The following is a 16,321-nucleotide window of genomic DNA, read 5'->3' as shown; positions in this document are numbered from 1 at the left end:
GTACTTACAAAGATATAATCTCCTTCCGAAAGTCGACGAAATTACATCAACCAACGCCAGCCAGCCAGCCAGACGAGGTCAATGACAAAAGCCAGCCAGCCAGCATCCCGACAAAGTTGGAGAAGGAGTGGAGGAGCTCTGCCCGGAACCAGGAAATCAGGCTCGTTACTTCCTGGTGAAAGCTTTTGCCCGGGAAAATCGAGCCTTGGTGGTGAGACTTCCGCGTTCGCAGCCGGAGCTTGGACGGGGTTCGTCGTCTCGGGCGTTTCTGCGGGAAGAAGGGATCTTTCCGGGGAAGATGAGGGATGCGATGCTGTGTGGCTGTTTTATGTGTTCATTGAACGAGCTCTAAGATGAGTGTTTTGGGAGCGAATTTTCCATCGAAGCGTTTACGCTGGCTGGTGGGATGGATGGTTGCTGTCTCAAGCTTGGATTTTGAGGAGAAATTTCAAATATTTTTTTGTTTTTCTCCATTAAACAAACAATACAAATTAGCTTACCGATTTTTTTTTTGTGTTACTAAAAGGTGAATACCTAAAAATATTTATTGTAATAGTCTATTTTTTAAATAGTGTGGTTAGGTGACGAAAAAAGGTGTGGATTTTTTAAAAAGTGTTGTTTTGAAAACAATGATTGAATAGCTCATGTTAGTTGGAATTGTAAAAACAACCAAAATTCTAATGATGAGTTATTCTCAAATTATTGCTTCGTTGAGGTTGAAGGATCAACCTTTTTTTTGTTTTGCTCTCCAAGGAAAATCAGAAAAAAAAAATTTTCATGATCAAATCAGTTTCTTTATATGTTACCTAGGGGAAATATACCCATTTTAAGCCTAATAAGCGGTCGTGTTTGAATGATGCTGGATAATCTGGAGTGTTCCTTGAAATTTACTAAAACCAAGTACACCAACGAGTAGAGCAACTTTTTGTGAACATTTCTGTGAAATTTCACTTTTATTAAAAGTTATGCTATTCCTTTTATAAGCATATAAGGAATAATATTTCAAAAATGCATTCTAATCAGTCGAGTGCATTGGGCCACGCCCATTTTTCTATTTTCAGCTTAGTTTTTTTTTCTTCCAGCGCTCTTTTGGGTCTGCTAAGTGCTGCCAAAATTGATGAAATTGTAAGCGAACAGAAAGAAAGTTACCTGGCATCACTGGCTCACTCCAACAGGCGCTGCTAGTGGTGTTGGTGGCCACTCTTTGTTCTTTATTTGCCTTCACTTCTCGCTCGGTTTTCTTCAGCCTTCAATTGAAATGGGTCGTCAAAAGTCAAACGTCAAAAGACTTGGCGCGATTGTTATTTGATGGCGCTTGCTAATTATTTACATGTTTCGGGATTATTTTTCAAGTGAGTGACTAACTAATGTGCAAAAGAACATGTTGCCGGTAGTTGGAAGCAATTTCATATCTTAAGCGCTTTGAAAACGTTAGCGCAAGTAAAAAGATATTGATGGCAACTTTCATCTCGCGTGTGGATGTGTGTGTCACTAAAATGATGAAAAATGGTCTCGCAAAATACAAATTATGATCAAATGTACATTAAATTTGATCTTTTTGGCCAGTAAATGGCATAAATTTGCGTGCTTACTTGCGGCAGTGCTGTTGCTGGTAGGTTTATAGGCTTAATAGTATTTTTTGAGCTTTAATTGAGCATCAAACTCTTCATATGACGAGGATAGATGATGTTTGATTAGAAAGGGTATATTTCCCCTAAAATGCATGCCCTCCATTTTCATCTGATAATTTCTCGGGAACTTTTTGTTTGATTTTGAATATTATAAGCTGGGTGCTGAATAGTCGTTCGCAAACGGTAGTATTATAATCGATCATTAATTTTTTTTTTTTTTGCAAGAATGAAAAAAGTTTGAATTGAAGATTGTAGGCGAGATCGTATTTTTTAAATAAATATTAGGCCGTTGCAAATATTTTTTGAAGTTTATGTCCCTCGACTCTGGCCAAAGCTTGTATCCATCCAGAAGCTGAAAATCTGCTCTGTTTGTTGGATAAGCTTCGCTAGAATTAGCGAACTTTTTTCGCTGGACCAGGAAGAGCAGCAGGATTCCAAAATTAGCCAGGGAATTTATCCACGACTTTGCAGAATGACCGCAGTTCTTGTCACCCGTAAAAAAGAAAATAATCTTCAAACCGATCTAAACCTGAAAACACACCCAATTTTCCAGCAAAAGATGACAAAAACTAGACAAAATAAAACAAATACACTCAACCCCCGGTGGTTGGTCACTTTTTCGTTTGACACTTTTTTAGTTTGTACCCCGTTCGTTTGTCAAAGTCAAACTAAAAAGTGACGAACTGTCACTTTTTACACGGCGCTCACGCACACTATCAAATCAAACGTTTGGTAGTGTGTGTAAACTCCGTGTAAAAGGAGTGTCAAACTAAAAAGTGACCCCGTTCGTTTGACAACAGTTGGTGTCAAACCATCGGGGTTTGAGTGTACTACTGATTATAATACAGCTCATTAGCCAGTAAGAAAAAAGTCATTCTTGTGCTTGAGCAGCCTCCTACTTTGTAGATGTAAATAAAGTGGGATCATTCGAAAATCACGTTACGCATTCTCTCTATTCATCACCCAGATTATAAGATATTTTTTTTTCAATTTAAATATTCATGAAATTCCAGTGTTTAAAACAGGCTTTGAGCATAATCACAATAATGGCTCCTAGATAAACTTTCAATGTTATGTTCATTTAACACTTTACATTTTAACTAAAAAAAGTTGCATTTTATCAACATCGATACTTTTTGATTCCAAATTCAATTTTACACCCAAAAATGGTTTTTTTACTATGTATTTTTCGGCGAGTTTTCAATACACCATATGAGCAACTCTCTACGAAATCGGCCGATTTCAACCATTTTTTTTTTGTATCATTGGTTTACCCCTGGGTGCTGAAAAGACAGAATGCGTAACGTGATTTTCGAAAGCTCCCCACTGCTCCCCACTAATACAACAGCACTACAGCTGTAAACATAAACAAAGTAGAAGGCTATGTTCAAGCTCAAGCGTGACATATTTTTTGCTGCTGAAGTGAATTGTTTTGAAACATTTTGGATCTGTTGATGTTGATGTTTTCGATGAAAAATTAAGTGCATCCTACTTTTTTCTTCGTATACTAAACGATGGGCGGCCAAAAGAGGCCTTTTTTTGTTTTCCACGTGATGAAAAATTGTGTCAAAAGTGGGTGGAATTTCGTGAACCAGAAGAGCAACCAAATGGAAGTTCCAAGATTATGTATTTTTGATGTGTAGTAATAATATCGGAGCAAGATTATCCAATATTATTTGGTAGGTACCATTCATAGTTATTGATAATTCGTCGCTAACATTTCAAAAAGCGTCATAATCATAGGTTTTGCGTGAGACATAGCGATTTTGAAATATTAGCAACGAATCATGCCAATCTCGATTTCAACCCTCTTCTTAAGATGTTTTGACTTCGAATACCTTAATAGCTCGACGCCATCGACTTTTTTTATTCCTGACAAAATAAATTATAGATCGATCACAATACTTGCCACTTCTTGGTATTATTTTGCGAACAGTAAATTGGTTCCGCTTTGACAGTTCTAAATTGAGGCCGCTTTGCGGACAACTATTCTGCACCCAGGTTTACCCATACAAGTCTCCATACAATTTTGGCTGCTGTCCATACAAAAATAGTACGTAAATATTCAAAAACTGTAACTTTTGAGTGAATTTTCTGATCTTTCAATCAACTTTTTTTTTACAAAAACTCAATTTCCCAAAAAACATATTTTTTTGATTTTCGAGATTTTTTGATATAATTTAGGGGACAAAAATCCGCAACTTTTGAGCTATAGAGAAACATGGTCAAAAAATCTGCCGCCGAGTTAAACATTTTTGAAAAAATAGTGATTTTTGGAAAAAATCGAAATTTAATGCAAAAACAAATTTAACGTAATATTTTAATGTAAAATTGAATTTCCAATCGAAAAGTACTTTCCAGATTTTTTGATAAAGAAACAAAAAAAAGGTACAAATTGCAATTACAGGCCACGGTGTCAACATTTGAATGAAAATGCATCATACACCTGTCCAGTTGTTTTGCAATCATTAATTTGCAAAATTTCTAAATACTGACGAAAATTTTATTTTGCGAGAAAAAAAAAGTTGTTGCGGTGCTGTACATTGCACTATGGGGTTTCAGGCGGCCATAAATCGAAAAACCGATATACTCTAATTATTTTTATTCGAAAAAAAACATTCTAACTAAGAAAAATCCGGAGTTTGAAAGTTGTAGGTTCAAAATTCACTGAATTGGAAATGGTAAGAAAAAACATGTTTTTTGACAAAAAATTATTATTTTTCATAGTTGTACTGTGTAGCTGTTTATGTATTTTTTCCTGCATCATTATATATATTCAGAAAGGTAATTGATTCAACTTTTCAATAACATTTTACAAAACACACTTTTACAGGCTAAAAAAATAATAAAAAAAAAAAGATGGATTTTTATTCAAAATTTAGTTTTTTTCAACTTTGTTAATGGAGTACTTTTTTTGTGTGCATTTGTGCGATCTGAAAATTTTGCAGCTTAAAATTTGAACCATGTCCTAACTTGTCTCCAAATTTCAAAGTGCACTTATGTGCACTTTTTGAGTTATGCCATTTTGAACATTTTGATTCATGCAAGAAAATTAATGATTTCGCGTATACGCTTGGTTAAAATCACATTATTTACCTGCGGAGGCAGAAATGACGTACCTGCTATGTATGTTTTGAAATTGATTTGATATTCATGACTTTGTTGGTTTAATAAAATTAGAAATTCCTATTCTAAGTATTTTACAGAAACGATTCTTCGAATATTCATATCAGTTCGTTGTTGTGTTCTTTTGAAAGTATGGATAATAACACCGTAGTGTCCCTGTACGATACGATCCCTGTCTTCAAAGAGAGGTGGATTTTAACTCAAGAAAAAGGGGAGGGAGATTGAACGTAAATCTGAAACTTTAACATAGCATAAACCGCCATTCCGTGCATCAAATAGACAGAGCAAGAATATTAAAACTCACCACTTTAATGCATGTGGCCTCAAATATATGAAAAAATCGAAAATTAAACTTTTTTTTTGGAAAAATATCAAATTTTATTTGTTTTCATTATACTAAGTACAAACAACACAAAAAAGTCACAGAAAAGCAAAAAAATATTTTTGGCCGCTCGCTTATATGGAAATACCCCATAGTGCATTGTAATTTCATAAAAGTTCAAAATATTTTTAAACGAGTCCAAATATGTTAAATATTATTATCAATGCAGAAAAAGGCATTTAAAATTGTTCTCAGTTGATGAGACTTTTATTTCCATTAAAAAATTTCTATTTTTTTGAAAAAATATTTTTTGCTCCCTGATTTTTCAAACCAATTTTGAAAAGGGGGGCGACATAAACTTTGAAAAATATTAGCAACTGCCTAAGGTTATAAAAACATTTTTCGATGGTTTTGGAACACCTGGGACCAGCGATTCTTAACGGGGGTACCGGGCCTACTTGATTTACATGACAGGGAGTACCAGCCTAGAAGAAGGTTGAAAATCGCTGCCTGGGATGTTCTAGTCCATCCGAAACTTCCGGAAATGTTGTGCAACAGGCTTACCAAGAGGTCGACGGTTTTTGACCCCGGAACATATCCGCATAGCTTCAGTGAGTATGGTAGACTAGTTTGCTGATGTGTTGGAATATTCTTGGACATCCAATGTCTCCTTGGGGTTAAGATCTGTGGGTCTACCGCCGTAATGAGCCAGAGGTCGACGGTTTTTGACCACGGAACATTTCCGCATAGCTTCAAAGAGTAGTTTACTGATGTGTCGGAATGTTCTGGGACATCCAAGGACTCCCTGGAGTTAAGATCTATGAGCCTACCGACGTAACAAGCAAGAGGTCAACGGTTTTGGACTTTGGGACAAACCAGCATAGCTTCAGTGAGTACGGTTAACTACTTTGCTAATGTATTGGGCTGTCTTGGGTCATCCAAGATTAATAAGGGTTCTACAATTTGGGACTCTAGAAACTTCCTCAGCATGTTTATAATTGATAATGGTAATAAATAATCATGATGATAATATATCATTGATTGAAAATTTAAAAAAATATTTGCCAAATTTCTCGTTTGTACTCAAAGTTTGAAGAATTTGCCACCTACCTTGCTGAAGTACCCCACCGTGTGGCACCCGTCGCTATCCGCCAGCGTCATCACGTAGAACAGAAACGGCTCCACGTCGTAGTACAGCGTCTTGTGGTCTAGGAAGAACTTGGCCAGCAGGCACAGATGCTGACAGTACTGCTTGTGCCGCTTACCGTCAACCTGCCACACACCCAGCTTACCCTTCCGGTAGATCTGCAAGTAAAATTACAAAAAAAAGTTTAATTTTAAAATGGAAAGCTACAAAGTGTCCATAGTTACCTCATCGCCCGGCGGATGCCGCCACACGCACTTGGCCGCGTGCCGCTTCATGCCGACCTCGGACTTTTGGTACCGCAAACAAAACTCGCACAGGTACAGCTTCGGCAGCCGGGCCACATCGTCCGGGTACGGACTCTGGTACCAGACCTGCATGATGTGCCGTCCCATCGAGATGAACCGCGTTCCCTTGCCCGTGACCAACTCGCGCAGTTCGTTCTCCATGCACTCACTGGCGGCGGCTTGCGCCTCCCGGAACAGCTGCAGATCGTAGTCGGGGACGATTCCCTCCAGCTTGGGTTCCAAGTCAATCTCATTCTCGTCCCGTTCGGACATGGGTCGGGGCTTCTCCATCGGGGGTGGGTTCGGTTTGAACTTGAGCCGGATGTCGCGGATTTTCTGGAGGTAGGCCTTCTGGTCCGGCGTTTGGATCTTCTTGGAGCCCTCGTAGACCGGGGTGCACTTTTTGCGTTCCTCTTCGCGACGTTTGCGCTCCTGGAGGGCATCCTTGGTGTGCTGGGAGGACATGTTGTGGAACATTGGGCACGCTTCCAGCGTGTAGTGCCGCTCGAACTGACCACCGAGGTGGCCTAGCGTGTCGCAGGCTACCAGAGGGCAGCGGTTTTCAACTGGTTCCGGTTCCTCGACCTGGGAGAATTGAAGAATTAAAAATAAATTGTAATTTCGATACTCTGAAACGTTGTTTCCGTTTTTGTATTTAGAATTTGTAAAATTTCCAAAATTTGCAGAAATTGTAAAATTTGTAGATTTTTTTAAAATTTTGTAAAATGTAAAAAAATGCAAATTTGCAAAATTTGTAGAATTTGAAAAAAAATGAAAAAATTGTAGGATTTGAAAAATTTGTCGTATTTGAAGGAATTTAATTTTGTAGAATTTTTAGAATTTGAAGGATTTGTAGTGTTTGTAGGATTCGTAGATTTTTTTAAATTTGTAGAATTTGATGGATTTGTCGTTATTTTAGAATTTGTAGATTTTGAAAGATTTTAAGAATTTTTAAAATTTGTAAAATTTGTAAAATTTGTAGAATTTGTTAAATTTGTAGAATTTGTAGAATTTGTAAAATTTGTAGAATTTGTAAAATTTGTAGAATTTGTGAAATTTGTAAAATTTGTGAGATTTAGTAAAATTTAAAGAATTTGTAGAATTTGCAAGAATTATAGAACTTGAAAAAAATTGTAGGATTTGAAGAATTTGTAGTATTTGAAGGAATTTGATTTTGTAGAAATTTATGAATTTTAAGAATTTGAAAAAATTGTTGTGTTTGTTGAATTTATAGAATTTGCAATTCATTTAGAATTTTTAGAATTTGAAAATAAGTAGAATTTTAGAAGTATTTAGAATTTTACAAATTTTACAAATTTTGCATACTTTGTAGAACTTAAAAAAAATGTTAAAATTATAGGATTTACTTTTCTTGAGAATTTGTAGTATTTGAAAGAATTTGATTTTTTCAAAATTTGTAAATTTGTAAAATTTGTAAAATTTGTAAAATTTGTAAAATTTGTAAAATTTGTAAAATTTGTAAAATTTGTAAAATTTGTAAAATTTGTAAAATTTGTAAAATTTGTAAAATTTGTAAAATTTGTAAAATTTGTAAAATTTGTAAAATTTGTAAAATTTGTAAAATTTGTAAAATTTGTAAAATTTGTAAAATTTGTAAAATTTGTAAAATTTGTAAAATTTGTAAAATTTGTAAAATTTGTAAAATTTGTAAAATTTGTAAAATTTGTAAAATTTGTAAAATTTGTAAAATTTGTTAAATTTGTAAAATTTGTTAAATTTGTAAAATTTGTAAAATTTGTAAAATTTGTAAAATTTGTAAAATTTGTAAAATTTGTAAAATTTGTAAAATTTGTAAAATTTGTAAAATTTGCAAAATTTGTAAAATTTGTAAAATTAGTATAATACGTAATTTTTTTTGTATACTTTGCAGAATTTTAAGGATTGGTAGAATTGTCACGATAATTTGTGAAAATTTTCAAATTTGTAGAGTTTGTAGAATTAGAAAATTTGTAAAATTTGCAAAATTTGTAGAATTTCAATTTTTTTTTGAATTAGTAGAGTTTGTAGAATTATAGATTTTGTAGGATTGAAATTTTATAGTTTTTTTTTTCAATCAACTCACCTGCATCAACTCCTTCACCACAGCGTCCTTCTTCTTGCTACTGTTCTTCGCCTTGCCCTTCGTCGGCACAATCGGCGCCTTCTTCACCGGACTCTTGGACGCCGACCTCTTCACACTGTCCCCGTCCGATTCCGTCTCCGAAGCATTCTTCCCCAGCAGATGCTTCGACTTGCGCGTACTCGACGACCTCGTCAACTTGCGCGTCTGCTTCGTCCCCTCGCCCTCACTGTCACTTCCGCCACCGTCCTTCCCGTCTCCGCTCCCTTTCTGCGGGGTCCTTTCCAGCGGACGCTTCATGTTGGCGTTGCTCTTCTTGAGCTCTTGCGCGGCTGCGGACGTCGCGGCCGTGTTGGCTGAATTCGATGGAGTCGAGTCTTCTGAGGAATCGGAATCGCTGTCCGAAGAGCCGGATCCGGAGGAAGAATCCGTTGAAGTGGAGGTGGCGGAGGAAATGTCCTCTTCTGGCGGTTTTTGTGCCGATTGAGAGGAAGTTTGGCGTTGGGTTGATGAGGTTGTAGAGCTTGATTTGGAACCGGTTGCAAGAGTGGATGACACTACGTGTGGTTTGACCAGGGCCACTGGTTTGGTAACCGGACCGGTTGTACTAGTGGTCGTTGCGGTGGTAGTTGTGCTGGTGCTGGTGCTGCTGCTTCCGGTACTGCCACCTGTGGCAGGGGTTTTGCGAGGGCGGCCACGACCTGATGGGTGAGAATGGTTGTAAATTACGTTTTCCAATGCCTTATAAATTAAACTCACCCCTCTGTTGATTCTGCTGCTGCTGACTTCCGGCACTTTCCATGCTCGTCTCCTTCCCAGCCGCAGCCGTCCCTTCCTTGCCAGATTTCTGCGCGGTCGCAACCTTTCCTCCCGCCGTTGCCTTTCCCTCCGTCACGGAACTCATCGGCGCCACACTGGCCGTGGCTCCTCCGGCCGATGGCCTCCGGTCCTTCTGCGGTTGCTTTTCCTTCTCATCTTCCGACTCGGAAGAATTGACCGGCGAAAAGATGCTCTTCTTCTTCGCCTTTGTGGACGGTGCTGAAGAGGCCGCCGGATTGGGACCGCCACCCTTTTTCGCTATCGGAGGGGTAATTTTGGGCGGTTCTTTGGCGCCAACGCCGGCGGATTTGGCCGCTCCCTTCGTAATAGGGGCGGATTTCGGTTGAGATTGCTGCTGGTGATGGTGAGCTTGCTGTTGCTGTTTGATCACGGAGGGAGGGACCTTTCCGCCGGTTATTGGGGGAGCGACTGGTGCTTGTTGGGCAGGTTGCTTTTCCTGGGCCTTCTTTTTGGCGGCTTCCGCTTGCTGAACCTTTTTCTGGACGACCGGTTTGCTTTCCGGCGAGGAATCTTCATCGCTGGAGGAAACGGAACTTTTCGAGAGTTTCTGCTGCTTTTGGGCGATCACTTTGGCGGTTGCGCTGGCCTTGTCCACCTCCTTGACGGTTCCGGATGAGGCTGATGTTTTGGATGCGGCTCCGGATGCATTGTTGGCCACTTCCGAGCTGCGACGGCGAACGACCTTCTCGTTGGCTTTGGGAGCTAAAAATAAGACTTATTGAAATCTGTTCATAAGCAAATATCCCTAAAACTCGTCTTACTATTGGCGCTTGAGTTGGTGTTGCTAGTTCTTGCCGTAGTCGTTTCCTGCGAGCTGGACGAGTCGCTCTCACTGCTAGAACTTCCAGAATCGCTTCCGCTCGAGCTGCTATCGCTGGAACTGGAATCCGAAGAGCTTCCGCTGCTTGATTCCGTGCTGCTCGTTGACTGCAAATCTCAAACATGTTAGTTAAGTCATCATATTTCTTGAATGCCAAGAATTTGTACCTTTTTTCTTGGCGGCATTTTAAATCAAAAAAATCGTAACACGATTTAATTCCCCCTTAAATTTACAAACAAAATTAAAATCGATCGGAATACCGAAACGCGACGACGCAAATTTGACCGACGAACGAAAACATCAACAAACGAGAAAAAAAACACTTTAAAACCGGCCGAAAATCACTTGAAATTCAACCGAAATTGCGCGATACCCAGCGAAATATCGTTACGACCAAGAAATTACACTAAATTACGCGAAATACAACGATTTTCTACAATTTTTATGAGAAATATCTTCACCAAACACCGAAAAAACAGTTTTCTGTTTACGCGTCCCGAAAACACTGAACTGTCAGAAGAAGAAAAGTGAAGCCGTCACTTGACAGCGCAGCGCCAGGCAGAAGGGTGTAAACAAATCCCCGGCACTGAAAATAAACATGGTTGAGAGGACGGGAAGGTTTGCACTGTGAAAGGGGAATAATCATTTTGGGAGGATATGTTACACAGATTCGCATTTTAATTATTTTTTTTATTCATGTATTGCAATATAAGGCTTTCTAGTCAGAAATTTACCAATACATTCAAAGTATGTTTACATTACAGCTGGACGATTGTTTGCATCAGGTTTCCTATCTCTTTCTAGCAAAAGTTTTTTGTCAGGCGACTTCTAGCTGGTTTTTTTGACTGACCGCCCGATATGTCAGCCAACATACTTCACAGGGCTGTGACAGCTCGAGCTCGATCATTGTTTGCATCAGGACACTGTGACAAGAAGTTCATCATTTTTGAGTTAAATTATATTTTTTTCACTGGGCCTAGATAGCCTTATAGCACGGGATTGAAACTCGTTTGAAAAACCTGTATCATTTTCTCATTCGAAACAGTGGCGCCACGTGGTGGTAGCTGCCCTGTTTATTACAGTGTGAAATCTTCTATGGCCAATCCAAGGAACCAAAATGTGACAACAGAAATGTCCGCCCAAAAGGGGTTTGCAATAAAACTTATTATTTTTTACAAATTTTCGAACAAATCAGCAACGAATTACAAGTTTGACAGTCGAACTACACTTAAAAGTTGGTTTTGTTATTTGTTTTTGCAAAACCGCATATTTTTAACGAAAGTGCCAAAAATATTCGTAATCACCTTTTGCCTCTTGGTGGCGCTTTGTGTTAGTATGTGTGAGGTCGATGTTTGCGGACGTGCACGCATAACACAGAACAGTGAGAACTAGCGAAAATGCCTCACTTTCTACTGATACAAGTCGCCATATTGAAATTGCTTGAAGATTCATACCCGTGAATATAGCTATTAGATATGTTCATTTTTTATGAACAACGGTTAAACACGTCTGGAGTTTTTTTGAGAAGGTCCAATAAACCAAATTTTTAGTTTTTGCTTTTTGGGTGTTTTTTAATACCCCTGACACAAGGCGGTTACAAAAACACCCAAAAAGCAAACACTGGAAATTTGGTTTATTGGACCTTTTGAAAAAACTCCAGACGTCTTTTTTGTTTAAACAAAAATTTGCTAGATTTCAAAATTTCAAAATTTACAAGACGACATTTTCTACATTAAATAATATATGATGCCCTTAGAACAAGCTGAAAAAGATGAAACTTTTTGTCAAAAATGGCCTCGTAGCCAATTATCAAAATTAATTTGAAAATCCATTTTGAACATGATGTCGTCGTACGAAATGTCATTCGGTCCAGACTCGAAGTATCCAAAGGCCTCGAAAAAAAAACACTTTGGATCTAGACTCGGATATTCAAATTTTCGAATAATTAAATCATGAATAATTTTTTTTTTGTTTTATTTTGTTCATTCGAGCTTAAGTTTAACCCCAAAACTACTCTTTAGTGATTTTGAATTTTTGTATCCAAGATGACGGCCAAAAAGGCAGAGATGAAATATTGAGAAAACACATCTGTTATTTTTTAAGGTTTTTAACAATTCAAATTTGACTAAAGTGGGGTTGCATAATTTGAATTTAACGATAACAATAAACAAAATAACCATACAAATCATCTGATAATCAATTGGGATAATCAAAAACTTGAATAATCGAGGCTATCTATCTATCTATTAGTTTTGGGCGAAATATTTGTTGAATTTATAAAAGTATCTAGCGATAAAAGGCAATTTATAATAAATTTCCATTTGTTTAAGTTTTATCAAAATACTTTTACTTAATAAAAAAAAACAAAACTTGCCAGGAACAAAAAAACCATATCAAGTTTTAATAACGTACTGTGATTAAAGATTATATCACTTGATGTTTCAAACATAACATTGATTTTGTAATAGATATTTATGGAAATTCATTAATGAATCCAATTCTAAAATAAATAGACACCTTCAGCTTCTGTTTCAATGTTTAATGTTCAATAAAAATACGAATTAAATATTTTCATAATTTTTCTATTTTTCCTGAGCTTTTTACAGAAGTGTTCAAAGAACCTTGAAAAGTTACATTTAAATCATTCAAAATGAAAAACAGGTTAAAGTTTTCTTTTATTTTAACTTAAAAATATTTTTGTTAAAGAAGAAAACTCGGGTGAGTTTTCAAAAAGCCGTAAGAGCCACTCCGACCTCTGACACTAATTTTCGTTTTTCTCGAAAATGAAACAAAATTTCATTTATTTCAAGTATGGGGCACTTGAAGGACGTGTAGATGAACAATCTCGAGCATTTTTGATGTTGGTTTTTCGTAAGTAGGTCGAAAACCGATGCAAAAAGGACTTTGTTTACCAATGGCTGTTACGGCTTTTTGAAAACTAATCCGAGAAAAGTTCTTTTCAAAAATTTCTTTTTAAATTTCAATGTATTTTTCTTGAAATTAAACACATAGTTCAATGAACTTATAAATTTCAACTGGATTCTACAAAAAGTTTAAAAAAAAAATTTTAAATAATGTCTTCACGGCCTTTCATGACAGAAAATACCTGACAGCACGTTTCAAGAAGACCAAATTTGATCGATGGTTAAGGCTACCAACTGTACGGATTTTTTCCTTACCATACGGACTTTCGAATCTCTTCGCGGATTTTTAACAGGCCGGAATTTTTGTAGGGAATTTTACGCATAATACGGATTTGTACGGAATTTTAACAACTTTTTAATCATTGAATTGTTTTTTTGATTTGGTTGAAGCTTTTGTTAACTACACAGAAAAAATATGTGAATTTACTTGACACGGAAAAAATGAATTACATGTAAACTCAGTTGATGTTAACGTAAGATTCGACGTAAACGGTTGAATCACACGTAAAATCATGTTTTTACGTATAATTTGTTACAAATTTACATCAAATTGCATTTAAATTTAAATGTTTAATGACGTGCAAAAGTGTTACATCATAAATGATGTAACATTCGGAAATATTTTTTTGTGTGTAGAAATTTTTATTTTTCTGTGAGTTTGATTTAAAAAGGGAGAGTTTTCCTGGGTTTCCTCAATTCAAACTTGATTATCAATAATTCTAGAGTTTTTGAACTATTGTCTTTCATATGTTGATAGGACCTTTAAAAAAACTCTAGAATTGTTCTTTTAGAAATTCCTTACTATATATATTTATCCATTTCCAAAGGCTTTCTAAAACTTGTGAAAACATTTGAACATGTGAATCAACAAATCTAGAGTTTTTTTTAAGGTCCTATAAACTGTTGTGTTTCACATGTCAAAAGGTCACACATGTCAAAAAGTCCTATATTTCAATAAAAAAAAACTCTGGAAAAGTGTTCGTGAAAACACTAAGAACGGTATTATTCGTAAAAGCAAACTTGACATTTTGTAAACTTTAAAACGTTTAACAAAAAACATTGAAGAACATAACGATTTGATTCAAATCACGGTTTATTTTATGAATACTTTTAAACGTGCAACGTGTGAAATTTGTTAGCTGTAAAAACGACACAGTTTTATGTTTTTAATTCTCAAATTTATTAAACTTAATTTATATAAATAATTCATTGACAGTTTTTGTTATACCATGGTGTCATATCGGCAAAGTGTACGGATTTTTGCTCAGCAAGAGTTGGTAGCCTTATCGATGGTAAAATGTAGTTGAGTCTTTTTTTTTGCTTTGAAATTAAAAAAAATGATTAGAAATGTTGTTCATAAAAATCAACAGGACACTATTGGAAAGACACCTCAGAATCCAAAACTGCAAAGTTCTGTAACTGAAACGAAAAAAGAAAAGTTCAGTACCTAACCGCATTTAAAATCGTAAAATTTTCAAAGTCAGACAATTTAATTTATCAAAATTGTTGAAACATTTTGATATTTCAAAAAAATATATTTGTAATTTTTAATATCAAGTTAAAATTTTTAAAACGTCATAGAAAATAAAATTAGTTTCTTATATTTTATTGCGATTTTAACATTGAAATATTTCTTTAACAAGTATTAAAAATATGGGTTGTGCCTTTTATTAACGGAAGTTGTCAAACCAAAGTTGATTTTTTATTATTCAATATTTTGCATGTATTGCTGGCACTTTCGAGCACTTTTTGGGAGTTGAACATTAGGCTTGAAAGCTTCTAGAATGTTGTGTTTTTTTGTCAAATAATTGCATTTTTTGATATTGTTTTTAATTAAATAAAAAAATGCTGACAGAATTCTTGATCAAATCAGTACCGTTATTTCCGACGATTATAAGTTGGAGTGAAAGGAAAAGTAATTATTTAAAAAACGGAAGCACAAAGAAACGTTTTTATACTTTCACTTTACTTGAATTAATTAAGTATCATAAATTGTTGTGTATGCAGTACTCTTTACATTGTATTTTTCAAATAAACAATACATTAAACTTTGGTTTTCTGATGAAATTTCGATTTATTTTTTTCAAGGTAAATCAGTAAAAAGTAATCTTTAACACACAGTTCCCTGGCCTCCCTTTATCGTGCAAAGATTGACGGAGGTGGTAATGACTCGGGTGCATGTCTCGGCTAGAAAGGTGGTGCGAAGCCAGTCTGAAGCTCACTAGCGCCACTGGCAAAGTGGCGGCTGCTAGCGGAACGATGTTGGAAAAATGTTAGGGTGGAGCGCCTGAAGTTATTTCAAAATAGTTATTTTTGATTACTTTTTCTTTGAGTACTTTTGAGTGTTATGAGACTTGTACATTTACTAAATTATATTTTTCATCAATAGTGGATCCCTTCTGAATTTGTCTTATTCTGATATTTTCTTCATTTCATATTTTGTAATTTTTCTTCGAAAATAAATATTATCACAGATATAAGAAGACAGATTTTAGTTGTTCTGTTATAATTGCAAGCAATTCTCATATTCAACTATAAAATATATTACCTGAGCTGTTTAAAATAATATGTAAAATTATTATTGATAGCAGCATCTAAGCAAATCCACCACCATATAAACTCCCTTTTCATTAGTTCATTACCAATCCTCCCCTTCTTCCGGCCAGCACTGCAAGTTAGTAGTAGGAATTAGCCTAATCCTTCCTCCTATAACAGACGGCAGTAAAGCATCGCGTCGAGTGGAAATAACTTTTCCACACACTCAACAATTACACACACACACACACACACACGTTCATCACAGCACAGGTTCGACGAATAGTTTTACGCGGAAATTTTCAACGCGCGTTTGTGAATCAAGCGAACCAAAGAGTGCTAATAAGCGGACGCCCTTTTCCGCGGATTTTCCATCATTTTCATGGTAGAGGGGGGAGTTGGGTGCTGCTGTTGGAACAGTGGATCTACAATATGGTACTGTGAAGTGGAGGAAGTTTGGAACATTAATTATTGTTTGAATAAAGTTATTCTTTCATAGAAATAGTGCATAACTTTAGGCTATTGAATATTCGCCTACAAATGAGTACTTCTTTCTCAAATCAACACTTTCCAACGGTTTCACCCACTCGAACAAAGTTACTAATCTAATTA

At 36.0% G+C, this 16,321-nt stretch overlaps 1 protein-coding gene across 1 annotated transcript in view; it reads right to left on the bottom strand.

Annotated features, from left to right (window-relative positions):
• The window catches only part of LOC120428102 (histone acetyltransferase KAT7-like), a 100,568-nt gene extending 89,817 nt beyond the window's left edge, over window positions 1–10,751 (bottom strand). Inside the window, exons 1-6 of the mRNA XM_039593085.2 lie at window positions 10,418–10,751; window positions 10,192–10,357; window positions 9,350–10,132; window positions 8,594–9,291; window positions 6,451–7,095; window positions 6,190–6,384 (exon numbers count right to left, since the gene is read on the bottom strand). Coding sequence (XP_039449019.1) covers window positions 6,190–6,384; window positions 6,451–7,095; window positions 8,594–9,291; window positions 9,350–10,132; window positions 10,192–10,357; window positions 10,418–10,435 — 2,505 coding nt within the window. The 5' untranslated portion in view covers window positions 10,436–10,751. The remainder of the gene's footprint in view (window positions 1–6,189; window positions 6,385–6,450; window positions 7,096–8,593; window positions 9,292–9,349; window positions 10,133–10,191; window positions 10,358–10,417) is intronic.
• Between the last annotated feature and the right edge of the window lie 5,570 nt (window positions 10,752–16,321).

This window comes from Culex pipiens, chromosome 2, assembly GCF_016801865.2.
Source record: "Culex pipiens pallens isolate TS chromosome 2, TS_CPP_V2, whole genome shotgun sequence".
In the NCBI taxonomy this organism is placed as follows: domain Eukaryota; kingdom Metazoa; phylum Arthropoda; class Insecta; order Diptera; family Culicidae; genus Culex; species Culex pipiens.
This window is presented reverse-complemented; position numbering and strand designations above follow the sequence as displayed.